Source organism: Syzygium oleosum, unplaced genomic scaffold (genome assembly GCF_021117445.2).
Source record: "Syzygium oleosum isolate NSW1041296 unplaced genomic scaffold, Sole_v2.1 Sole_v2.08, whole genome shotgun sequence".
Lineage (NCBI taxonomy): Eukaryota > Viridiplantae > Streptophyta > Magnoliopsida > Myrtales > Myrtaceae > Syzygium > Syzygium oleosum.
Genome location: NW_026607492.1, coordinates 1,744,449 through 1,768,684, shown reverse-complemented (window position 1 = coordinate 1,768,684; position 24,236 = coordinate 1,744,449). Strand labels below are relative to the sequence as shown.

The window sequence follows — 24,236 nt, the reverse complement described above, 5'->3', positions numbered from 1 at the left end:
CCCGAAGGTTGTCATCGGGACCACATCGATCATGGAAATTCTTCTTTTTGTTTTGGAGATATGAAAAAACGATAGAACGGATTGGGGGTCGACTAATCAACCGGTTGATGCATTGGCTCTGATACCACTTGTTCTTGATTATCAAGAGGGAGCTCAAGTTCGAATCCTTTAACATGTCTAGTCTACCTTCACTAAAAAATTTAAGCTAATAGTTATGAGATAATTAGGATATATTAACCTCTCCACATTACAACATTATTCTCCAATATGGTAACTGTCCAAATGACAGTTCAGGGGTTATACTTCCAGTGGTTATGCTCCTTCCAATATCTTCCATCAAATAAATTCGCCCATACTCCTTTTGTTTGATTTGTGCCGGGGGCTTTCTGCTCCTCCACCGGTGGTATTTATAGTGAAGGTACGGTAACTGTCCTTCGATGGTGTTCAGCGATTATACTTCTAGCAGTTATGCTCCTTCCAATATCTTCCATCAAATTCGTCCATAGTCCTTTGTTTTTCGTATAGTAAGCGCTCGTAGGTGCTGCTCAGCCATTTCTAATGTCCTCATCTGTTCTTCTTGCTTCTTGTAATGATGTCCAGCAATAACTTCTATCGGTCTCATCTGTCTTCCTCTACTTTCGCAAACTTTGCCCACGTTGCGAATTATTGAAGATATCACCGTCTTATCTCTCTAGATTTTTCTTGATTAGTCTTGACCTTTCGTATTTCAATGATTAGTTAATGTGATTGTTTGTATTTGGTCTTGACCTTTCGTGTTTCGATATCTAGTTAATATCATATACATGTATAGTCATTTATGAGTCATATCAAGAGTCATGTATTTTGCCTATATAAAGGCAAGTCTAGTTGAAGTATTGCAAGGTGAATCAAATCATAATAAAATAGTTTATTCCTCTCCTCTCCTTGAGTGTTTTTCCTTGAGAGTTACCAATTAAAGTCGTTCACCTTCGAGAGTTGCCAACGATAGTTACCGACGATCGAGGCTTTCACTTTCAAGTGTTACGCCTCTAAATCTCAACACGAATAACTTTTTTTCTAGTGTGAAGACGGTTTTGTAGTCATCAATGATCATTCTATGACCCGGTCTCCAAATGGTAACCGTTCCCTCCACAGTGTGCATTTCCGGGGTCAATCGCCTCAACAATTTCAAGTTTCGAATGGTACCAGAACTTACCGCCGGCACCCATATTGGTGGTTCCGAATCATCCGTTATCATATTTCGACAATTGGACATGTGACATTAAAGCTCATTGTTGTCAATCTACACTTGTCGACTTCTGTACCTATCGATTGGACCACTACGTGTGGGATCCTACTCATGTGCTGTACACATCCTTGTTTTATCCCTGTTCCCGTGCCATTCACACGCCTTCTTTATTCATGTGCTAGGCGCGCGTGCATAGATCGGATTACTTTTGGTGTCAAAACACCTCAGAAGAGAGTTACTCCAACGATGCCTCTTTGAGGTCGGGGCTAGGAACGTACTCCATGCTTTCGATTCACACCATGCCAATTATAACCAAAGGAATCTGGGCGTGTTTTTACTAGTACGGTCCCTCGAGGAGGCAATAGGGAGGCAAAGCAAAAAAAAAAGGTGAAGTGGATTGCCCATGTCCCATGTCCCCCTCCTTTATAATGAGGAAGAGACAGTGTGCAGGGTGCACGTGCAATGGATTTGGGACCCCCCTCGTTCTCCTCCCCTTTTCTTCCCCCTCCTTTGATTGGCAAAATTGGCAGGTAGCAGGATCCCAATGATGAGCCATAGCTGGAGATCAACTCCCTTCATCGAACGCAATCATTGCTCGTCACAACGTGTAGCCCCCCGTTTCCATCATGAGCTTCCTTTCGTTCGTCTTTCCAACAGGAGATAAAGGGCAAAAGCTCTCTTCGTCTCCCCCTCCCTCGTGCTCATTGAAAATTATTTTAGGCCTTATTGTCTCTCTTCACGCTTTAGGTCTCGAACACTATAATTACCTTAAAGCGAATATTACGTGCAAAGTTAACTTTGAGGACCACACCGACTTGCTGAAATTTTCCCCCACATCTGAGGGAGCAAAACCCTAGTTTCAGTCAGTGGAAAAACAAGAAGGTTGCTCGTGTTGGCTTTTCTCCATTAAGTCCTTTCCTTTACCGATTCATTGGCCCATTGTAGTCATCTTGAAATTCGAAAAAGAAAGAAGAAGAAGAAGCGAATCGCGATTATTTGGGTACTTAAGTGCAATAAAGAAAGGACTTCAAAGAATATAATAGTGCGATTATTTAGGTACTTAATCATGCTAGCTGGTCTTTCTTTTTCTCCCCGTTTCGCCCCACCCCTTTTGAGATTTTCTTTCGATTTTTACGGGACGAAATTACTAATAGATAATCCCTTCTTTAGGGTAAAAATAAAAAAAAAAGGAAATACTGGGAATTTAGTTTCTTTCCACGATTATCAATTTTTTTTTTCGGTGGTCACTGAACGCTATAGATTGTCAAAAGCATGAAGGAAAATCAAGAAAACAAGAGAATGTCCCATGGAAAATGTTTTTACTAGGTTGGACAGTCAAGAATTACGTTGGCGTCGGCTTCACCTCTCCCATGCACAAACCTCGAATTGATGAAGTGAAAACCACAGTGTTTATATTGGGCTTTTGTACGGCTCGTGGTTGTGGAAGTAATTGTGCCGAAAAGTTATTTATCTCATTGATTTACTTGTAAAAAAAATCATCTCAAGTTACATCTCCGAGGACTAGAGTTTCGCATGTCTCGACGGGGAAATTTGTTGCTTAATCGAGCGGCCTTTCTGGTGATACGCCGAATTGGTTTCGGTGAGAGCCGAGATTTTTCTCTGCTGCACGTGATTAAAAAAAGAAGATGGTTTTGCGACCTAGACCCGCACTAATACTCCATATTATTTGAAGATTTGTATTAAGCTTCGATTTAACTAATGCTACCTAAACCTTAATTTTTGGCAAAAGTACACCAGAAGTCCACAACTTGTGTACGGCGATCACTTTGTGCCGTAACTTTTTCGGATCACTTTGATGCCAAGTCGGAGAAAATAGATCACTTTGTGACTCCGGCCAAAATTCCCGCAAAGCTGACCCGACATTTATATTAAAAAAAAATGGTCGACTTGTACACGTGGAAATTATGTGGCTTTTTTTTTTCGAATTTTTTAATTTTTAGAAAAATAAAAATAATTAAAAAAAAAAAAGAAAAAAAAAGGTTACAGGCGGCGAGGAGCCCCGCCGCTGCCGCTAACCCACCACCGCCGGGAAGGGCCGGCGGTGGTGGTCGCAGTGGTTGGCGAGGTCGCAGCCCCGGCCGGGCCGGCGACCCTCGCCGAGCCCGCCGAGGGCGTGATCCGCGAGGCGAGACCTCGCCATCGCGACCACTGCGACGGAGGTCCTGCCTCGCCTTTCTGGGCGATGCGAGACCTCGCCGTCGCGACCCGTGCGACGGTGGTGGGTTGGCGGCGCAGCCTGCGAGGGCTCCCTCGCACTGCTTTATTTATTTAATATAATTTAATTTTTTGAAAAAGTACACGTCGGCGGGCTAAACGGCGTCGTTTTTATTTTTAATGTTGAGTTGGACCTCTCCGCGAGCCGTGGACCTCTCCGGGAGCCGCCGACCCGCACTAATACTCCATATTATTTGAAAATTTGTATTAAGCTTCGATTTAACTAATGTTACCTAAACCTTAATTTTTTCTTACCGAAATTTTTACGAAGGCGATTAGGGTTTTGCATTTGGGCCATTCCAAGTAGGCTGAGAGCTCGAGACCATGGGGCCTATTTCTTAGCTGCTTGCTTGGAATATATGGCAATTTGACATCACTGTCAAGTGTGAATCCTTCCGGCAAGCCCGTGTTTGCATGTGGGTGTCCATGTTTGCTCTCTACGTGCATTCCTCGAGGCCTTACATCTATTGCCAAGAAAAAGGGGATCCTATCCATCTCTTTCGGAATGCTTTTTTTAAGCTATGATCACTCATTCAGTCTGTAAATGTCCGAGCCCGTCATCGCAGCCCACCGACGTTTTACGATCCATGGAATCTCTTCGATCAAAATAGGAAATGCCCGAAATTCAACTTTGACTAGTTTTACGACATGGCTTAAACTTGCGATCTCACAAAACAAAATACTGTTCATTTATTACCGGGTTGCCGCGCTCGCTCGTGATTAGCCGAGCTAGTTTCAAAACTCATTGCCCACGTGAGTCGAAGCTTTCCTCGATCACGAATTAGAATCCCCTGGTAATCCCTTAGCGTGTGCAAATCTCGATTGATTTGTGACATTGGTGCAGCGTGTGTTTTGCGGGGTAAAACGACTCCTCCTTGTTCTGATTGGGATCGTGCCGGTAGTTATAGGCTCGCTCAAATGAATATCGACCATGATTCAAACTGAATATTCCGTTAACGTGTATTACATCTGATCGTCTGTCTCACCTTTGGTTCGGGCCACCAAAAACATAACATATAGAAACAAAAAAAAGGCCATCTTAAAATTTTCTTCCTCCATCCACCAGAAGAACGTTATCTCTTTCCAGGCGTCTCTCCCTCCCTCCCTCTCAGTCACACACACTTCGATCCATGCTCGTAGCCCGTACCCACCACTGCCACCACCACCGCCACTGCCACCGCCACCACAGCCGCCCATGGCCGCCATCTTCTCCAATCACCACCCGCAAACCCTCGGCCTTTCTCCCACCCACCAAATTAAAACCCCTCCTCCGAATCACCAACAACGTCACCACCCCGGACGGCAGCGGCAGCAACAAAACCCCCACCCCTGCCTCCTCGGACCAACCGATGCCCTCGTCGGCGGGCAGGATCAAGCGGCTGGTGCTGTCCCCAGAATCCCGGACTAAGCTCAACGCCCTGCCAGACCGCGACTTCTACTCGTTCCCGCGCTTCGTGAAGCATGTGGACGACGGCTTCCTCGCCACGTTGACGGACCTCTACAGGGACCGGGTGAGCCTCGGATCGGAGGTGCTGGACCTGATGAGCTCGTGGGTGAGCCACCTACCGGAAGAGGTCTCGTACAAGAGGGTGGTGGGTCACGGCATGAACGCGCAGGAGCTCGCGAGGAACCCGCGCTTGGACTACTTCTTCGTCAAGGACCTGAACCGCGAGCCGAGGCTGGAGCTGGCGAGCGAGAGCTTCGACGCCGTGCTGTGCACAGTCAGCGTGCAGTACCTCCAGCAGCCCGAGGAGGTAAAATCATTCATGAGCTTTCTGGACACTTGTTAAGCAATCAAAACTAAGATATTCCCGATCGCTTGCGAATGCAGAAGTGAATAAGACTCGGCTATGGTCAACTGCATTTGCATCGTAATGGCAAACTGCCTTAGTTCAGAGGAAACGGATTGTGATTGCGTTTGAGCGAGCGAGTGGATGATCAGGTCGCTTTTGTAATCAGGTCTACTTTATGTATATCTCTAGCGCCATTCGACTCTTAATTTGAAGGATTGAAAACCATGAGCGAATCGCGATTCGGGTATGGTAATCTTAGAGCCCGTAAATTATCTACACTCCTTAGCGGCTTAAGCCTATCTCAAATTGGATCGAGGTTAGAATGAACGGATGACATTTAGACTCCTTATTGGATTGTGTTCAGTGGAGAGGATCTCTATATCGATTCTCTCTTTCGAAAAGTTGAATGCGCGGGGAAACATGATTTCGATGTCGGTGATAGTTTTTGGTCAACAGGGACAAGGTAGGATAGTTCAAGGGACAAAGGCAAGGTTTTGTGGGACAACAATATTTTTTACTAGTTTATAGAAATTGCTTTACGATAATTGGAGGAGGTGTGATGGAGGAGCTACAATGATATGATAAGATGTTTCTGTTCTACGCTTCCCACACACCCGCACGAATGAATGAGTACCAAGCTTTTATACAGGCTCAATGGACCGACTTTGTCGTGCATGGTATCTCTGCTTTGTCAGAGATTTTCTTTTTGCTTTCATTCGAGGCCACACGCTCCAACTACCATTAGTAGAATTGAGTTTTGTATGCATTTCTAGACAGTTTTGCATTTCTCAACTGGCTTGCTTTCCGCGTAGTTCTAGGCTCCTCTAGTTTGGACAAGAGGCTTCTTAAAAAAATGGATCACCAATTTCCAACGCTCCTCAGGAACTAGATGTACTTAAAGATCGAATAAGTTTCAGGAGTCGGTTGACACTGTGCAATGTCGAGCGCGATAATGACAGGATGAGTTAAATGAGATCGAGAGTGATTTCAATTTCCTTTTGCAGGTGTTTGCAGAGGCGTTTCGGGTGTTGAGGCCCGGTGGCGTATTCATCGTGAGCTTCAGCAACAGGCTATTCTATGAGAAAGCGATCACCGCCTGGCGAGACGGGACTGCGTATGGCCGAGTGCAGCTAGTGGTGCAGTACTTCCAGTGCATCGAAGGGTTCGCAGAGCCGGAGATAATCCGCAAGCTGCCCGGCTCTTCAGTTGCTCGGGAAAGCAAATCGCCTCTCGATTGGATCTTCGGGTTCTTGGGATTGCTAAGCGGGTCGGATCCTTTCTACGCTGTGATTGCCCACAAGAACTTCAAAACCTGTATATGAATGAGCAGATCAGCCAGCCCCCAAAATGAATCAAGAAAACGTACATGAATGAATGCATCAAGTTGAATTGTCCATTACTCTTCCTGCATGAGCTTCTATGTCTGAATTAAGGATGTCGCTGTAACAGATCGAGTAGATCAAGCAAAGAATTTTCGCTTCGATTCTTGTCGTTCAAAGATGATTTCTTGAAGAGTAACACATTCATGCATAAGAGAATCAAAAAAGGTTTTCCTAAATACCCGTTCTATCAAATCAAGTCAATCAACGATATAGAAACGACAGGACTCGTCTCGGAACCTCGCAAAAACTTACGCGACTCTGAATATTTCGATCGGCGTCAGATAAAGCGTCCTCGATGTGAAAAACTTGATTGGCTATGAACAGAAAGCAGGCTGTTACGTACTGGCACTGCATGTCATTCGGGAATATGCTATAGCGAGATTGATCAGCAGCACAAAACGTGATTTGGGTTGCGAATTTGGCCATTTTTGTTAATAGTGAAATGATTCGGTGACCCTCCAATGGGAAGCAAGGAATCGAATATGTTGTTCCCTCCTATTTTCCTCTATTTTTCGCTTTCTTGCTTCTTGTTTTGTAGTGGAAAAGCTTCATTGGCGTAAGGTGGTGAAACGCAATACGTACCCAACTCAACCAAGCAAGGAAGCAAAAAAAAAAAAAAAAAAATGAAATCTTCTTACAATTCTCCATGATATTAACCTTCGAGTGCATATTGTGTAAATCAAATCCTCATGTTTAGTGTTAGGCATCCGTCTTCTAGGAAGCATGAGCTATCACGAAAGAAATTGCAACCGGTACATTAGAGACTTGTAAATCGGCTCGACGCGTGATGCCGACACAGTTGCCTGGAGAAGATCTGATGACATGGGGAATCGGAAGAAACGACTTAAGTCTTAATCATGTCTACTTCAAGTAAAGCAAAAGGGACTTAGATTGTATGGACCATGCCCTGACTATATGTCGCTATCGAAGATTTGATTAGGCACTAAACAAACAAACATTACTTTTGGCATGAAAGCCTGAGATGTCCATTGCTACATTTGTACTGTTGTTTTGAGCACGAGAATCGCTCTTCCTAACCAATATCTTATCAGTGTTCTTCATTTAATCATTAGAAGTTAATCAGAATACCACAAAGATTACCATCTGCTCCGGACATTGCACAGGGAAAGCTCCATGCATGGTCCCAAGTATCTTCCTAGCTGGACAAAGTTCATAAAAAGAGAGAGGCCAAGGCTTCAATTTAACGTACAAAACATTAAATTACAATTGAAGCAAGGAAGTCGATTCATACCGAGGCTTTACTCCATCTATCATTCCTATAAATAGAGACCAGGCTTAGGGCTATATCGATCACACAAAACACAGATAAAAATATCTCTCCCCACCTTTCATAAAACCCTCGTGTCGTATTTTCTCTAGAGTTTGCATATCCCGTCATGGCCATGATGCCGACCAGCAAGATGATGCCAACCAGCAAGATGATGCCGCCCGCCATGCAGAGGCTGATCAAGGGCGGGGATCGGAGCATGATCACGATGTCCGACGACAACGTGATGATGAAGCAGGTCATAGAGACTCACAACCCCGACGGCCGCGAGGTTGATGTGAAGCCGCTCCTCCGTCTTGTCGAGGACATCCTCAACCGCGCTACCTTGAATGCTGGCACTGTCGCCACCATGGTAATGGAGTAGGAATTATCTATATTGTCTGCCTTCTTGCGGTGTACTTGATCAAATATGTTTAATTTAGCGAGGAGAGATTTGTCCAGCTTAGTATCACTCACCATATCTCTGAAAAAAGAACGAGCAAATTCACGACAATAATCGATCTCAATTATCTGTATTTCTTTTGAGTACTATAATTTCTCGTTTCTAATTCTAAATCAAGCATGCATGGATCTCGCTGCGTATAGGAATCACAATTGTCCACGGAAAACATTGAGGAAAAGAGTTACCAGGCAAGCTTCAACGCCATGCTCGACGCGCTGTCCTATATCATCGACCGGATTTCCTGCGAGGTGATCTATGAAAAATTTCATTTTGCGCTTCATCTATTTCGAATTTCCCCATGAAGTTAAATGAAGAGCAATCAATTCCTTGTTAGAAACACAAGTCTTTCTACTGACGTTTGCCAGCTGGCAACCGATCCTCAGCTATCCGTGAAGGCGCTGAGCGGGGGCGAGGCGCATGCGACCACGCTCTCCATATTCAACATGCTCAACCCCTTCCCGTGGGACGCCAAGCTGGTGCTGACACTGGCGGCCTTCGCCTTCAACTACGGCGAGTTCTGGCTCTTGGCCCAGATCTACTCCACCAACCAGCTCGCCAAGTCGATGGCAATCCTGAAGCAGCTGCCCATGATCATGGAGCACTCGGGTGTGCTCAAGTCCCGGTTTGACGCGCTCAACAGCCTCATCCAGGCCATGCTCAAAGTCACGAGGTGCGTGGTGGACCTCAAGGAGCTTCCCTCAGCTTACATCTCCGGCGAGCTCCCCGCGTTGTCAGCCGCCATGGCCCATGTCCCAACTGCCGTTTACTGGACCATAAGGAGCGCCGTGGCTTGTGCTAGCCAGATCACCAGCCTCACCAGCTATGGCCTTGAGTATGCGCTCTTGAACTATTTTGATTCCTCTACTCGCGCTCAATTATAAGGCGTTAAATAGCTAATGGGTTAATAGCAGAGTTAATCATATTACTGAAAGTATATCTCTGAATGATTATTTAGGTCGATGCCTCCCACATGAAATCATGACATGGAAGTGAGAATTTGCAGGTACATAACTTCCACTACTGAGGCATGGGAGCTATCAACTTTGGCTCACAAACTGACGAACATATATGAACATTTGCAGAAGCAAATTAACATATGTTACCAACACATTGGTAATAAATGAGCCACTGATCTATATTGATCCTCTATTATTTTCTTATATAGTAATTGAAGAGAAAGAAACCTTTTTGGAGAAGGCTTAACCTAGTTAATGGTGACGCAGAGGAAAACCAGCATGCCGAAACCTATCAGAACCTCCTGAATCTCCTTGGAGCCATCCACATTGACAATATGAAGATCCTGAAGGCTCTGATTTATCCTAAGGATGATATTCTGCCACTTGTTGAGGGGACTACAAAGAAAAGGGTTCGATCTCTATAGCCAGTCTCCCCATTACGCAACAACCATGAACCCTTCATATCGAAATTGATTTGACCGCGATTTTCTGTCTATCTTGCGACATACAGGTCAACATCGAAGTCCTGAGGAGGAGAAACGTATTGCTGCTGATCTCGGGGCTGGACATCTCGCAGGACGAGCTGGCCATCCTGGAGCAGATCCACAGCGAGTCCAAGTTGCATGCGACACGGCAGGAGATGCACCAGTATGAGCTGGTGTGGATCCCCGTGGTGGACCGCTCAGTCCAGTGGACCGACCCAATGCAGAAGCACTTCGAGGGCTTGAAATCCACAATGCCGTGGTACACCGTGATCCACCCAAACCTGATCGACAGGGCGGTGATCCGGCTCATCAAGGAGAAGTGGCACTTCAGGAACAAGCCCATCCTGGTGGTGCTTGACCAACAAGGCAGGGAAGTGTGCCCCAATGCCATTCACATGATGTGGATTTGGGGAAGCAATGCCTTCCCTTTCACTACACTGAGAGAGGAGGATCTGTGGAAGGAAGAGACATGGAGGCTTGAGCTTCTTGTCGATGGCATTGATCAAACAATTCTGAATTGGGTAACTCACGTTCATGTCAAGTTAGCATTTTTATCATATGAATTCAAAGGTTTGTGACATTGAGATCTTCAATTTTGTCCCTCATCAGATTAAGGAAGGCAAGTACATATTCCTGTACGGCGGCGATGACATCGAGTGGATCCACAAGTTCACTGTGGCGGCACGCCAGGTCGCGCAAGCCTCAAAGATCCCCCTGGAGATGGTCTATGTGGGCAAGAGCAACAAACGAGAGCAGGTGCGGCGTGCGATCGAGACCATCAGCCTTGAGAAGCTGAGCTACACCTGGGTGGACCTGACCATGGTGTGGTTCTTCTGGACCCGGCTTGAGTCGATGCTCTTCTCGAAGATCCAGCTCGGGAAGGCGGACGAGTCCGACCCCATGATGCAGCAGATCAAGATGCTGCTCAGCTTTGACAGGGCCGGTGGGTGGGCGGTACTGAGCAAGGGGTCCAGCATCACGGTGAACGGGCACGGGACCACGGTCCTGCAGGCGCTGCAGGAGTACGACCAGTGGAAGGAGTCCGTGCCGACCAAGGGGTTCGACAACGCGTTCGGGGAGCGCCACGGCAATATCCACAAGGCGACGCAACCGTGCTGCCGGTTCGAGTTCCAGAGCACGGCGGGAAGGATCCCGGAGAGCATTCGGTGCCCCGAGTGCAAGAGACGCATGGAGAAGCTCACCACCTTCGTCTGCTGCCACGATGAGCCTGTTCCCAGCATTTATGAGTGATCAATCAATCAAAGCCTTTATATGGAGGAGGGGCATATGAATGTCTTGTGGGACATAATAAAAAGCCATGTGTGCGCTTGAATTTCCCTGTTTTGATTTGAGTTTGGAGTGTGAAGGATGATATCCAATAATCAACATGTGATGTTTAAGATTAAATAAGAATTAGAGAGTGTGAATCTCTTATGAACCCTTTGTCATCTCAAAGATTTTGCTCTCCCTCTTCTCCTCCCCTCTAATTATGTTTTTGGATCTACATCAGTGCCGGGCGTCCCACGTCGGACGGCCGGTATCCAAGTCAGCGATTTCTGGCTAAAATTGATCGGATTGACGTAATTGACAAATTGTCAAAATATTTAGGACTCAATTGGCTAAATTGAAAAGTTTAATATCGAATTGGCAAAAGTGCAATAAGTTTATGACTTTTTGGACAATAGGAATAGTAGGGAGGCGGCCCCGTCTTGTCCAAACGGCAACCAAGGCGTTGGTGCAACCGAACACGAGCCTCGTTGGATTTGGGGGCAAGAAAGGGTTTAAATAAAATCGTTCTTAAAGATATTTTCACTGTTCATTATCTTGCCAACAATGATGTTGTATTAAATTAATTCTATCCAAGATTTTCAAGCAAGAAAAAAATCGCGGATGTAACTTCAACGAATGATTTCTAAAAGTTCTAGCACAAAAATAAATGTTATAGTGTTATTTCCCCTAAAATTATAAGTAGGTATGTGGATAATATAGGAAATGGGATAAGTGTAATGAAATTTTAAAACTAGTCACGAAAATGCAATTGAGTGTTATAACTTACAAAAAGTTTCTCTCCTACATGACTTTCTTTTCTTTTTATGATTTTCTCTCTTCCAAGTGGCATTGAACCTACTAAAACATAAAATATAGGACTAGATTGACATCATTTGGTCTAAATCATATTTTTTAAACCAAAATCTTAATTAAGTTAGAATAAAAAACAAAAAAAAAGATAATTTTTCTTTTCAAAAACACAAAAAAGATAACGTAGTAGGTCTTCGCCGACGCCGACCCACCATTGTCGAAAAGGGCCGGCAGGGTCATCGAGAGTCCAGCAAGCCCCACCCAAATCTAGGCAAGGGTCGCAGCCCTCCACCTAGATCTAGCGCCAAATCTCGGCGAGGGCCGGCTGGTGCCAAATTTTCGTTCCTCTGGAGCCCTAATTTTTTGGCCTAGTCCTAGCTTCTCTGGATTTCCTTGTGCTAGGTTTCGTTATTTTCCTCCCTATTTTTTTTTTCCTTGTTAGGAGGTCGTTGGTTTTCGATGGTTCCTTGCAAATGTGGGCGATTGTGCTGGCGTTTTTTTCTTGCGAAATTTATGAGCGTGGTTGGTTTTCTTCATGTTCTTCGTGTCCGTTAGTTGCCATAGATGAAGCTACATACCAATTGTTGCTTTTTCTTTCCTTTTCAAATTCTCTATTGAGATCAATTTCTGATGTACCTGTTGAGCTCGACAACCATCGAATTAAAGTCATTATTTCAAGCTTGTTTTTTTTGGAACTTACTTAAAGATAGACTAGTGTAGTCTGAGGGACTTCCACCACGTTCTCTTTTCTGGACATGTTTTTTTTTTTAATATCATTTTCGTTAGAAAATTAGGATTAGAATCAAAACGACGTTGTTTTAATCTTATGTTTCAAGTTTTGATAAAATGATAAAAAAAAAAAAGCCACTTGGGATAGAGAAACTAAAGAAAAAAAGTCACATCAGCATTTTTTATTATCCAAGTTGGATGGAGTTAACAAAATGACTCAATTGCACAAATTTAACAAGTTTTATGTTTCATGTTTTGGCAAGGTTAATGCAGCGCCGAAGAGAAGAAATGATTAAAAAATGTCACGTAGAAGAGAAAAATTCTAAAAAAAAGCCACGTCAGCATTTTCCGTTAACCAAGTTGGACAGAGTTAAAAGAATAGCTCAATTGCATCAATTTGACAAGTTTTAGGACTTGATTGCACTTTCGTGACAAGTATTAGAACTTGATCGCACTCTCTTAACAAGTTTTAGGACTGCCAATTGACTTATTCTTATAAGAAATTGAAGAAAATTCGAAATCTGACAATTGTTAAGAGATGATCACTTATGAGAGGACTCGTGAGGTTCCCTATAATGTATATTCGAAAATATTTATGAACTTTAGAATGCAAACCGTTCTTGCCTATGGATACTAAGAAGGGAATTATTTATCTTCACCTAACGGATATTGATAATCAGTATGGATAATTACCAAAAAAAGTCCTAAAATCAGTTAACATGGACGTCGGCCATTTTACATGGCACGACCTGCTAACGTTGACAAGTTTTGCAATTTTTTAAAATTTTGAATTTTTTGAATTTCTATATATTTTCTTTCTTGTCCTTTATTTTATTCTACCAAGTCTGGTGAGGGTCGGTGAGTCGGCCCACAGTGAAAAAATCTTCAAAGGACTTAGGATTAAATTGGCCATGCCACGTATGATGGCTAATGTCCATGTCGAGAGATTGTCACCAAAATTGGCCTAGGAATGACTATATCGATAAATCATCAAAGGGTTTAGATGATTAAATTGGTCAAATCGAAAGGTTTATAATTGAATTTGCATCCGTACAATAGGTTAATGATTTTTTTTTCGATAATTTTCCCGATAATCGATGGTCCTATCGATAAATCCAATAAAGACTTTTCATACAGATTAAATAAGAAGAAGTAAGGACTTTGCCTATTCACATCTACTTTAAGTAAAGCAAAAAGGGCTTTGATTATATGAAATATACCCTCAATCATGAGATTTCAGAATGGTTTGATTATTGTCGTGTTGTGATTATAAATATTTGTTTCCGGTCAGGAGATTGCATGCTAGCCTAGCCTAGGTTTAGGGGTTGAACTCAAAGGTGAGATTTATCTCACTAGTTGTGTAAATCGAAATATTTCAGACCCTCCACTATAGGATGCCGAGGACACCACCTCTTTTGGGATACCGCATCATATCCAGCGGTCGCCTAGCGTACCTCCCTGTGGAGACGGAGCAACCTATGTGAGATATTACTCGGTTTTGTTGTGAACGTGGGGGAGGATTACTACCACACCCAGGAGTACGTGGCTTGGTATTATAGGGGGCCGACGGCGTGACCGGACCCCCACTTTTGATCGAGTAACTGCTGGTGTGTGCTTTTCACTATCGTTGTATAGTTGAAGGTTGTAAAAAGTTTTCTATGGCAATGCTAGTGTATGTATATTTTCAGAGTTGTTTGATTGCTGGTTGTTTTACCTTGGTCTCATGTGTTTATTTGTACGGGTATATATATATATATATATTTATATTTATATTTATATTTATATACGTGCTTCCGTATGCGATTGATCTCTCGATTGGGTGTTGGGTCGGCGACGTTTCCTGGAACGTTGCACCATAATCGACCATGACGGGATGTTACGTTCCAAAGTGGGTACGGGCGTGACATATCGCCAACTATTCGAAAAGCTTACGCTTGTTAGGATGAATGCATGATTTAATATCTAATATTCTATCACTATATTTGCACTGTTCTTTTGAGCAACAGGTTTACTCACCCTAATGATTATCTCAATCTGTGTTCATTATTTACCTATTAGAAGAAATTAATCAGAATTCCACAAAAATCACTGTCTTCTTCGGACAGTGCACAGAGAAATGCTCACGGCATGGTCCCAAGGATCTTCCTAGCTAGATAAAGTGTGAAAAAAGAGAGGCCAAAGCTTCAATTTAACGTACATAACACTAAATTGCGATTGAAGCAAGGAAGTCGATTCATCCCAAGGCTTTACTCCATCTGTCATTGTTATTAATAGAGACCAGACTTAGGGCTATATCAATCACACAAAACCCAGATAAAAATATTCTTCCGATCTTTCCTAGAACCATAGTGTTAATTTTTTACCAGAGTTCATATATCCCATTATGGCCATGACAACGACGGGCAAGATGATGCCGCCCGCCATGCAGAGGCTGATCAAGGGCGGGGATCGGAGCATGACCACAGTGTCCGACGACAACATGCTGATGAAGCAGGTCGTGGGGACTCATGTCCCCGACGGCCGCGAGGTTGATGTGGAGCTGCTCCTCCATCTTGTCGAGGATATCCTCAAGCGCACTAACTTGGATGCCGACACTGTCGCTGCCGTGGTAATGGAGTAGGAATGATCCTTTTTGTCTGCCTTTTCGCGGTGACCTGGAATCAAATGCTTGGAGTACATTTTGCAGATATATTTGATTTAGCTAGAGAGATTTGTTCAGTTTAATATCACTCACCATTTCTCTGACAAAGAATGAGCAATATCACGACAATAATCAATCTAAATGGTATGTTCTGATGAGTTTCATCGTCTCTCGTTTCTAATTCTAAATCATTGCATGCTTGGCTCTTGATGTGTATAGGGATCACCAGCGCAGACGGAAAACATGGAGGACAAAACTAACCAGGCCAGCTACAGCGACGTACTCGACGCGTTGTCCTATATCATCGATCGGGTTTCCTGCGAGGTAGTTTACGAACAAATTTTATGTTGCGCTTCATCAATCTCGAATACTGCCACGAAATTAAATGAAGAGCAATCGATTTATTTGTTTGAGAATCAAGTCTTCTACTGACATTTGCTAGCTGGAAACCGATTCTCAGCTAAACATGAAAGCACTGAATGGGGGTGACGCACACGCGACCACGCTCTCCATATTCAAGTTGCTCACCCCCTTCTCGTGGGACGCCAAGCTGGTGCTGACACTGGCGTCCTTCGCCAACAACTATGGCGAGTTCTGGCTCTTGGCCCAGATCTACTCCTCCAACCAGCTCGCCAAGTCGATGGCGATCCTGAAGCAGCTGCCCATGATCATGGAGCACTCGGGTGCGCTGAAGTCCCTGTTCGACGCGCTCGACAGCCTCATCCAGGCCATGCTTAAAGTCACGAGGTGCGTGGTGGACCTCACGGAACTTCCCTCAGCTTACATCTCCAGTGAGGTCCCCGCGTTGTCAGCCGCCAGGGACCAAGTCCCAACTGCCGTTTACTGGACCATAAGGAGCGCTGTGGCTTGTGCTAGCCAGATCACCAGCCTCACTAGCCATGGCCTTGAGTATGCGCTCTCGATTTATTTCGATTTCTCTACTCGCGCTCAATTATAAGGCATAGATACAAATCATTATATAGCTGATGGGTTAATAGCAGAGTTAATCATATTACTGAAAGTATATCTCTGAACGATTATTTATGTAGATGCCTCCCACATGAAATCATAACATGGAAGTGAGAATTTGCAGGTACATAACATCCACAACTGAGCAATGGGAGCTATCAACGTTGGCTCACAAACTGATGAACATATATGAACATTTGCGGGAGCAAATTACCATATGTTCCCAACACATTGGTAATAAATGAGCCACTGATCTATATAGACCCTCTATTATTTTCTTATATAGTAATTGAAGAGAAAGAAACCTTTTCGGGGAAGGCCTAACCGAGTTAACGATGGCGCAGAGGAAAAGCGGCTTGTCGAAGCCTATCAGACTCTCCTGAAGCTCATTGAAACCATCCACATTGACAATATGAAGATCCTGAAGGCTCTGATTTATCCCAAGGATGATATTCAGCCACTTGTTGAGGGGACTACAAAGAAAAGGGTTCGATCTCTATAGCCAGCCTCACCATTATGCAACAACCATGAGCCTTTCAAATCGAAAATGATTTGACCGAGATTTTCTGTTCTATCTCGGGACATACAGGTCAGCATCGAAGTCCTGAGGAGGAGGAACGTGTTGCTGCTGATCTCGGGGCTGGACATCTCGCAGGAAGAGCTGTCCATCCTGGAGCAGATCCACAGCGAGTCCAAGTTGCATGCGACACGGCAGGAGATGCACCAGTATGAGCTGGTGTGGATCCCCGTGGTGGACCGCTCAGTCCAGTGGACCGACCCAACGCAGAAGCACTTCGAGGCCTTGAAATCCACAATGCCGTGGTACACCGTGAACCACCCAAGCCTGATCCACAAGGCGGTGATCCGGCTCATCAAGGAGAAGTGGCACTTCAGGAACAAGCCCATCCTGGTGGTGCTTGACCCACAAGGCAGGGTTGTGTGCCCCAATGCCATTCACATGATGTGGATTTGGGGAAGCAATGCCTTCCCTTTCACTACACTGAGAGAGGAGGCTCTGTGGAAGGAAGAGACATGGAGGCTTGAGCTTCTTGTCGATGGCATTGATCAAACAATTCTGAATTGGGTAACTCAAGATCATGTCAAGTTAGCATTTTTATCGTATTAATTCAAAGGTTTGTGACATTGAGATCTTCAATTTTGTCCCTCATCAGATTAAAGAAGGCAAGTACATATTCCTGTACGGCGGCGATGATATCGAGTGGATCCGCAAGTTCACCGTGGCGGCACGCCTGGTCGCATCAGCCGCGAGGATTCCCTTGGAGATGGTCTATGTGGGCAAGAGCGGCAAACGAGAGCAACTGCGGCGCGTGATCGAGACCATCAACCTTGAGAAACTGAGCTACACCTGGCAGGACCTGACCATGGTGTGGTACTTTTGGACCCGGCTCGAGTCGATGTTCTTCTCGAAGATCCAGCTGGGGAAGACGGACGAGTACGACCCCGTGATGCAGCAGATCAAGAGGCTGCTCAGCTTCGACAAGACCGGGGGGTGGGCTGTGCTGGGCCGGGGGTCGAGCATCATGGTGAGTGGGCACGGGACCACTGTCCTGCCTGCGCTGCTGGAGTACGACGCGTGGAAGGTGCACGTGGCGACCAAGGGGTACGACGTGGCGTTGAAGGAGCACCACGACAAGATCCAAGACGTGACGCACCCTTGCTGCCGGTTCGAGTTCCAGAGCACGACGGGAAGGATCCCGGAGAGCATGCGGTGCCCCGAGTGCAAGAGACTCATGGAGAAGCTCACCACCTTCGTCTGCTGCCACGATGAGGTTGTTCCCAGCATCTATGAGTGATCAATCAATCAAAGCCTTTATATGGAGAAGTGACATATGAATGTCTTGTGGGACTTAATAAAAAGCCACGTGTGTGCTTGAATTTGCTTGCTTTGATTTGTGTCTGGAGTGTGAAGGATGATGTCCAATAATCAACACCCGATGTTTGAGATTAAATAAGAATATACAGAGGGAACCTTTGATGAGTTCTTTGTCCTATCAAGATTTTGCACTCCCTCTTCTCTTCTCCTCTACTATGTTTTTGGTCTTCGATGGCTTCTTCTTCTTCCTTCTTCTTCTTCTCTCTAGAGAGTCCTCAGAAGATCACTCTCTGCAAGGGTCGCCAGCACTTTCCGTCAACTCCAAACGCCGCCGCTGTCACTTTTCACCCTCCACCATCTCCGGGTCGTCGACGAGTTGTCGTCGAAAGTCCCTCCCTAGGGATTATCCACTAGATTTAGAAAGAACTCTAATAGGGGTTAGGGTTTGAGTTGCAATCTTATCTAGTCCCAAATTCTCAATTTGAGGGTAAGAAAGAATTTAAACATAATCGTCTTGGAAATATTTCAACTCTCGTCATCTGTTCGAATGATGAGTCATGCCGGATTGCGTAATATTAAATTAATGCCATGGATTTTCAGGGAAGGGAAATCGCCTACGTAACTTCACCTAAAATTTTCTAAAAGTTATGACCCTAAAGTAAGTATCGTTTATGGTATCGTTAATTTTAATTTTCCCGAGTTGATTGGTAAAAAAGTGGATAACGTATGAATGATCATATATGAGGGTATTCGTGAGGAACCCATCAATGCATATCGAAATTTTTATGAAATTTAAAACTCCAACCGTGCCTATTCACCTAAAGGTTACCGATAATCGATGGTCCTATCAATAAATCCAGCAAAGACTTTTCATAAAGATGAAAAGAAGAAGAAGAAAGGACTTGTCTGGTCATTATCTACTTCAAGTAAAGCAAAAGGCACTTTGCTTATATAAAAAATACCCTGATTATATTTTGCTAGCGAGGATTTAATTCAACATTAAATAAACATTACTCTGCCAACCATATCTCATCTCTGCTAATTACTTGATTATTAGAAGAAATTAATCATTATCGCACAAAAGTCACTGTCTGCATTGGACATTTACACAGAGAAAGCTCCATGCATGGTCCCCAGCATCTTTCTAGGCTGGAACAATACTGACCAAAAAAGAGGCCAAAGCTTCAATTTAACGTAAAAAAAAACATTTAACTACAGTTGAAGCAAGGAAGTCGATTCATCCCAAGGCTTTACTCCATCTATCATTCCTCTTTAAGTCTTTATAGAAACCAGACTAAGGGCTATATCAATGACACAAAACCCAGATAAAAATATATTTCCCTTCCTTCCTAAAACCATAGTGTTAACATTTTTCTAGAGTTTAGATATCCGTTATGGCCACGACGACGATCGACAAGGGCAGGGTTCGGAGCATGATGACGATGTCTGATGAGGACCTGATGATGAAGCAGGTTGAGGAGGCTCACGCCCCCGACGGACACGAGTTTGAAGTGGAGCCGCTCCTTTATCTAGTTGAAAATATCCTCGACCGCGCCACCTTAAATGTTGACACCGACGTCGCCCCCGTGGTAATAGAGTAGGAATGACTTCTTTTGTCTGCCTTGACCTGGAATCAAATGCTTTGAGTACATTTTACAGTAATTTGGCTAGGAGAGATTTGTTCGGTTTAATATCACTCACCATTTCCCTGACAAAGGATGAGCAATATCACGACAATAATCAATCTCAACTATCTGTTTTTCTTATGAGTTCACGGCGGCATACATGGCGGACGAGACTTTCGAGGCCAGCATCACCACCATGCTCGACGCGTTGTCCTATACCATCAGTCGGATTTCTGGCGAGGTGGTTCATGAGAAGTTTCATTTTGCGCTTCATCGAATTCAAATTCCACCACAAAATTATATGAAGAGCAATCAATTCTTGGCAACAAAATCAAATTCTTTACTGACTTTTGCCACCTGGCAACCAATCCTCAGCTATCTGAGAAGGCGCTGACCGGGGGCGAGGCGCACAAGACGACGCTCTCCATACTCAACATGCTCGCCCCCTTCTCCTGGCACGCCAAGCTGGTGCTGACCCTTGCGGCCTTCGCCTTCAACTACGGCGAGTTCTGGCTCTTGAACCAGGTCTACTCCTTCAACCAGCTCGCCAAGCCGATGGCTATCCTGAAGCAGCTGCCCGTGACCATGGAGCACTCGGGCGCACTCAAGTCCCGGCTTGACAAGCTCAACAGCCTCATCCAGACCATGCTTGAAGCGACCGGGTTCGTGGATGAACTCAGGATACTTTCCTCAACTTTGGATGAACTCAGCATACTTTCCTCAGCTTACATCCCCAGCGAGGTCCCCGAGTTGTCAGCCGCCATGGCCCGCGTCCCATATGTCGTCTACTGGACCATAAGAAGCGCTGTGTCTTGTGCTAGCCAGGTCACCAACCTCACTAGCTTCAGCCACGAGTATGCGCTCTCGAGTTATTTCGATTTCTCCTCTCGCGGCTCATTTATAATTTATAAGGCACAGATACAGATCATTCTATAGCTAATGGGTTAACAACAGAGTTAATCTTGAAACTATGAATCATTACTTGTGTAGACGCCTCCCACAAGAAATCATAACATGGAAGTGAGAATTTGCAGGTACATAACATCCAAAACTGAGGCATGGGAGCTGTCAACCTTGGATCACAAACTGAAGACCGTAAAAGAATATTTGCAGGAGCGATGTATCACATGTCACCGATTAGTAAGCGGTAACCCAGTGATCTATATAGACCCTCCATTGTTTTTGTACATGGTAAATGAAGAGAAAGAAACCTTTTCGAAGAAGGCTTAACCAAGTTCATGGTCATGCAGCGGAAAAAGAGCAGCACGACAAAGCCTATCAGACTCTCCCGAATCACCTTAAAGCCATCCACATTGACAATATGAAGATCCTGAAGTCTCTGATTTATCCCAAGGATGATATTCTGCCGCTTGTGGATGGGACTACAAAGACAAGGGTTCGATCTCCATAGCAAGTCTCATCATTTTGTAACTATTAACCCTTCAAATATAAAATGATTTGACTGCGATTTTTTGTTCTATCTTACGACATATGTGTTCAAATATCTCACATTGCTTGACAGTCTTATATGCTATGGTCTGCCCTCCATTTAATAATTTAAGCTTTTGGATTGGATTTTCTAATAATACAGGTCAACATCGAAGTCCTGAGGGGGAAGAATGTGTGGCTGCTGATCTCATGGCTGGACATCTCACAGCACGAGCTGTCCATCCTAAAGCAGATCCACAGCGAGTCCAAGCTGCATGCGACAACACATGAGATGGTGTGGATCCCCGTGGTGGACCACTCGGTCAAGTGGACCAAGGGAAAGCAGAAGCAGTTCGATGACCAGCAGTCCACGATGCCGTGGTACACCGTGCTCCACCCACGCCTGATCAGCAAGGTGGTGATCCAGTTCGTCAAGGAGATGTTGCACTTCAGGAACAAGCCCATCCTGGTGGTGCTTGACCCACAAGGCAAGGTTCTGTGCCCCAATGCCATTCACATGATGTGGATTTGGGGAAGCATTGCCTTCCCTTTCACTACACCAAGAGAGGAGGCTCTGTGGAAGGAAGAGACATGGACGCTTGAGCTTCTCGTCACTGGCAATGATCAAAAAATTCTGAATTGGGTAACTCACAATCATGTCAAGTCGACATTTTCATCATATTAGTTCAGAGGTTTGTGACATTGAGATCTTCAATTCTGTCCCTAATCAGATTAGAGATGGCAAGTACATATTCCTGTACGGTGGCAATGACATCGAGTGGATCCGCACGTTCACCAAGTCAGCACGGCAGGTCGCGCTGACAGCGAGGATTCTGCTGGAGATGGTCTATGTTGGCAAGAGCAGCAAGTGGGAGCAGGTGCAGCGCATGACTGCCATCATCAACAATGAGAAGCTGAGCTACACCTGGCAGGACCCGACCATGGTGTGGTTATTCTGGACCCGGCTCGAGTCTATGCTCTTCTCGAAGATCCAGCTCGGGAAGGCGGACGAGCACAACCCCGCGATGCAGCAGATCAAGAGGCTGCTCAGCTTCGACAAGGCCGGGGGGTGGGCGATGCTGAGCCGGGGGTCGAGCATCACGATGAACGGGCACGGGACCACGGTCTTGCCGGCGCTGCTAGAATACGACCTGTGGAAGGGGAACGTGGTGACCAAGGGGTACGGCGTGGCGTTCAAGGAGCACCACGACAGGATTCAGGACTTGATGCCCCTATGCTGCCAGTTGGATTTCCAGAGCACGGTCCCGGAGAGCATGCGGTGCCCGGAGTGCCACAGTCTCATGGAGGAACTCACCACCTTCTTCTGCTGCCATGATGAGGTAGTTCCCAGCATCTATGAGTGATCAATCAATCAAAGCCTTTGTATGGAGGAGGGTCGAGGGATATATGAATGTCTTGTGGGACATAATAAAAGGCCATGTGTTTGCTTACATTTTCTCTACTCAGTAAGAATAGAGAGAGGGACCCTTTGATGAGTTCTGTCCTCTCAAGATTTTGCACTCCCTCTTCTCTTCACCTCTATTATGTTTTTGGTCTTCCATGAAATTGTCATTATCACCTGATCAATCATATGCCATTGCTCTATCGCAGCTATTATATGGTCATTCCTTAGTTCAAGATGTATTGGCACTAATAATCAAGATTTTCTTATTTCTCGATATCTCGAATCAAAACTCAGAAAGGCCACAACGAAATACATTGAGAAGAATTCTTCACGAAACTAGGTTGAGAAATAGTATCCTGTGCCAAATGCTACTTCTTTGATCCTCAAATTAGGGGCAAGAAAGGGCTTAAACGACAGTGGTTTTAAAATATTTTCGCTGTTAACAATCAGCATCTCTCCGACAAGTCATGTAGGATTTCATGCATGGTTTTAAAATATTTTGACTCATAAGTGATCGTTTGAAACATTACGACAATAAAAAAAAGTCGCATGAAGGATATGACGCCATTAATTTTCTTTTCCCAAAATTGATAGGTAGATAAGTAGATAACATAGGAAAACGGGAAATAATGACAGAAGTTCGAAATCTGATAACCGTTGAGTGATGATCATATATGACGGGACACGTGAGCAGACCTATAATGCGTAGTAAGCATATATATATTTATGGACTTTTAAAGAGCAAACTATGCTTGGACATGGTTTTACCTTGCAAGACTAAACCGAGAGTAGAAATTTTTTTTTTGGGGGGTCACCAAACTTTTATTGATGATGGATGCTCCCCGTCAATAAATCCAGTAAAGACCTTTCATAAAGATGAAAAAAGAAGAAGACAGGACTTTGCGCAATCACATCTACTTCAAGTAAAGCAAAAGGGAATTTGATCATGTGAATCGTGCTCCCGTTACGGGCCGTTTAGTTCAACTTTGCAAATGAGCCTTGGGGAAATGCAAATACCTTTAAGTTAAAAACTCTTGGGAAAATACAAATGACGTTTGGTAAAAAATTCTTTGTGAAGCTACTTTGGCCTAAGTAGTGTTTGTATATATTTTTTTTGCAAAGGGCTTTGGGACCCTTTTTTATTAAAAAAAAAAAAGGTTACCCTTCGCCGAAGCTGGCGAAGGGCTACAGCCACCGACGAGCCAGATCTGGCGCTGGCGGCCATTGCCTGAGGTCGGGCGACCACCAGCGAGCCAAATCTGGCACTAGTGGCCATCGCCCAAGGTTGGGCGACCCTCGGCGAGGGTCGTGCGACCCAGGCGGCTCTTGCTGGGGGTCGCTCGACCTTAGGCGACGAGACTTGAGGTCGCGCGACCCAGGTGCCGTCGCCTGGACTCGCGCGACCTTAGGCAACGGCCGCATGGGTCGCGTGACCTCAAGCGGCCGTCACCTGAGTCGGGCGACCTCGTCGGCCCTTCGCCGTCCAGATCCGATGTCGTTGGCTGCCCTTTCGCAAAGCAGTTGAACAGTAACAATAACGGGCAAAATCGAAATATTAAAGAATAAGTGAGTGTAGTTTGGGAAGAAAAAAAATTAGTTTCAGCATTTGGCAAAAGGCTAAAACCCCAAAGTTGGTACGGACCAGCTTTGAGTTTTGAGCAATTCCGATGCTGGCTTTTGGCCGAAATCATACTGCATTTGTACTGTTCTTTTGTAC

General features: G+C 44.9%; 3 protein-coding genes across 5 annotated transcripts; all 3 read left to right on the top strand.

Annotated features, from left to right (window-relative positions):
* Window positions 1-4,498: 4,498 nt before the first annotated feature.
* LOC115672500 (uncharacterized) lies at window positions 4,499-6,754 on the top strand. The gene is made up of 2 exons (XM_030594309.2): window positions 4,499-5,217; window positions 6,261-6,754. The coding sequence occupies exons 1-2, from the start codon at window positions 4,594-4,596 to the stop codon at window positions 6,576-6,578; spliced, it is 942 nt and encodes a 313-aa protein (XP_030450169.2). The 5' UTR covers window positions 4,499-4,593; the 3' UTR covers window positions 6,579-6,754.
* Window positions 6,755-7,942: 1,188 nt separating this feature from the next.
* On the top strand, window positions 7,943-18,234 carry LOC115672630 (protein SIEVE ELEMENT OCCLUSION B-like). 3 transcript variants are annotated; one of them, XM_056313924.1, is made up of 7 exons: window positions 7,943-8,278; window positions 15,478-15,582; window positions 15,719-16,167; window positions 16,352-16,461; window positions 16,572-16,714; window positions 16,817-17,311; window positions 17,400-18,234. In XM_056313924.1, exons 1-7 carry the CDS (start codon window positions 8,036-8,038, stop codon window positions 18,039-18,041), a joined length of 2,187 nt encoding a protein of 728 aa, XP_056169899.1. In that variant the 5' UTR covers window positions 7,943-8,035; the 3' UTR covers window positions 18,042-18,234. The 3 variants fall into 3 exon arrangements, with proteins under 3 accessions (XP_056169899.1, XP_056169898.1, XP_056169900.1); XM_056313923.1 differs by lacking the exons at window positions 15,478-15,582; window positions 15,719-16,167; window positions 16,352-16,461; ... (1 more) ...; window positions 16,817-17,311; window positions 17,400-18,234 and adding exons at window positions 8,512-8,616; window positions 8,752-9,200; window positions 9,372-9,481; ... (1 more) ...; window positions 9,836-10,330; window positions 10,419-11,247 and having other exon boundaries at window positions 7,950-8,278; XM_056313925.1 differs by lacking the exon at window positions 7,943-8,278 and adding an exon at window positions 14,909-15,225.
* Window positions 18,235-19,330: 1,096 nt separating this feature from the next.
* LOC115672623 (protein SIEVE ELEMENT OCCLUSION B-like) lies at window positions 19,331-22,634 on the top strand. The gene is made up of 7 exons (XM_030594486.2): window positions 19,331-19,650; window positions 19,832-19,927; window positions 20,062-20,540; window positions 20,721-20,833; window positions 20,937-21,082; window positions 21,278-21,757; window positions 21,846-22,634. The coding sequence occupies exons 1-7, from the start codon at window positions 19,456-19,458 to the stop codon at window positions 22,476-22,478; spliced, it is 2,142 nt and encodes a 713-aa protein (XP_030450346.2). The 5' UTR covers window positions 19,331-19,455; the 3' UTR covers window positions 22,479-22,634.
* Window positions 22,635-24,236: the final 1,602 nt, after the last annotated feature.

What these genes read in the sequence shown, in the direction of transcription:
- LOC115672630 (XM_056313924.1), top strand. Translation starts at nt 8,036, where the DNA reads ATGGCCATGATGCCGACCAGCAAGATGATGCCAACCAGCAAGATGATG. An exon ending in TCGATCGGGTTTCCTGCGAG is followed by an intron (nt 15,583 to 15,718) that starts GTAGTTTACGAA and finishes ACCGATTCTCAG; the next exon opens with CTAAACATGAAAGCACTGAA. An exon ending in ATCAAACAATTCTGAATTGG is followed by an intron (nt 17,312 to 17,399) that starts GTAACTCAAGAT and finishes GTCCCTCATCAG; the next exon opens with ATTAAAGAAGGCAAGTACAT.
- LOC115672500 (XM_030594309.2), top strand. Translation starts at nt 4,594, where the DNA reads ATGCTCGTAGCCCGTACCCACCACTGCCACCACCACCGCCACTGCCAC. An exon ending in ACCTCCAGCAGCCCGAGGAG is followed by an intron (nt 5,218 to 6,260) that starts GTAAAATCATTC and finishes TTCCTTTTGCAG; the next exon opens with GTGTTTGCAGAGGCGTTTCG.
- LOC115672623 (XM_030594486.2), top strand. Translation starts at nt 19,456, where the DNA reads ATGGCCACGACGACGATCGACAAGGGCAGGGTTCGGAGCATGATGACG. An exon ending in CTCACTAGCTTCAGCCACGA is followed by an intron (nt 20,541 to 20,720) that starts GTATGCGCTCTC and finishes GAGAATTTGCAG; the next exon opens with GTACATAACATCCAAAACTG. An exon ending in ATCAAAAAATTCTGAATTGG is followed by an intron (nt 21,758 to 21,845) that starts GTAACTCACAAT and finishes GTCCCTAATCAG; the next exon opens with ATTAGAGATGGCAAGTACAT.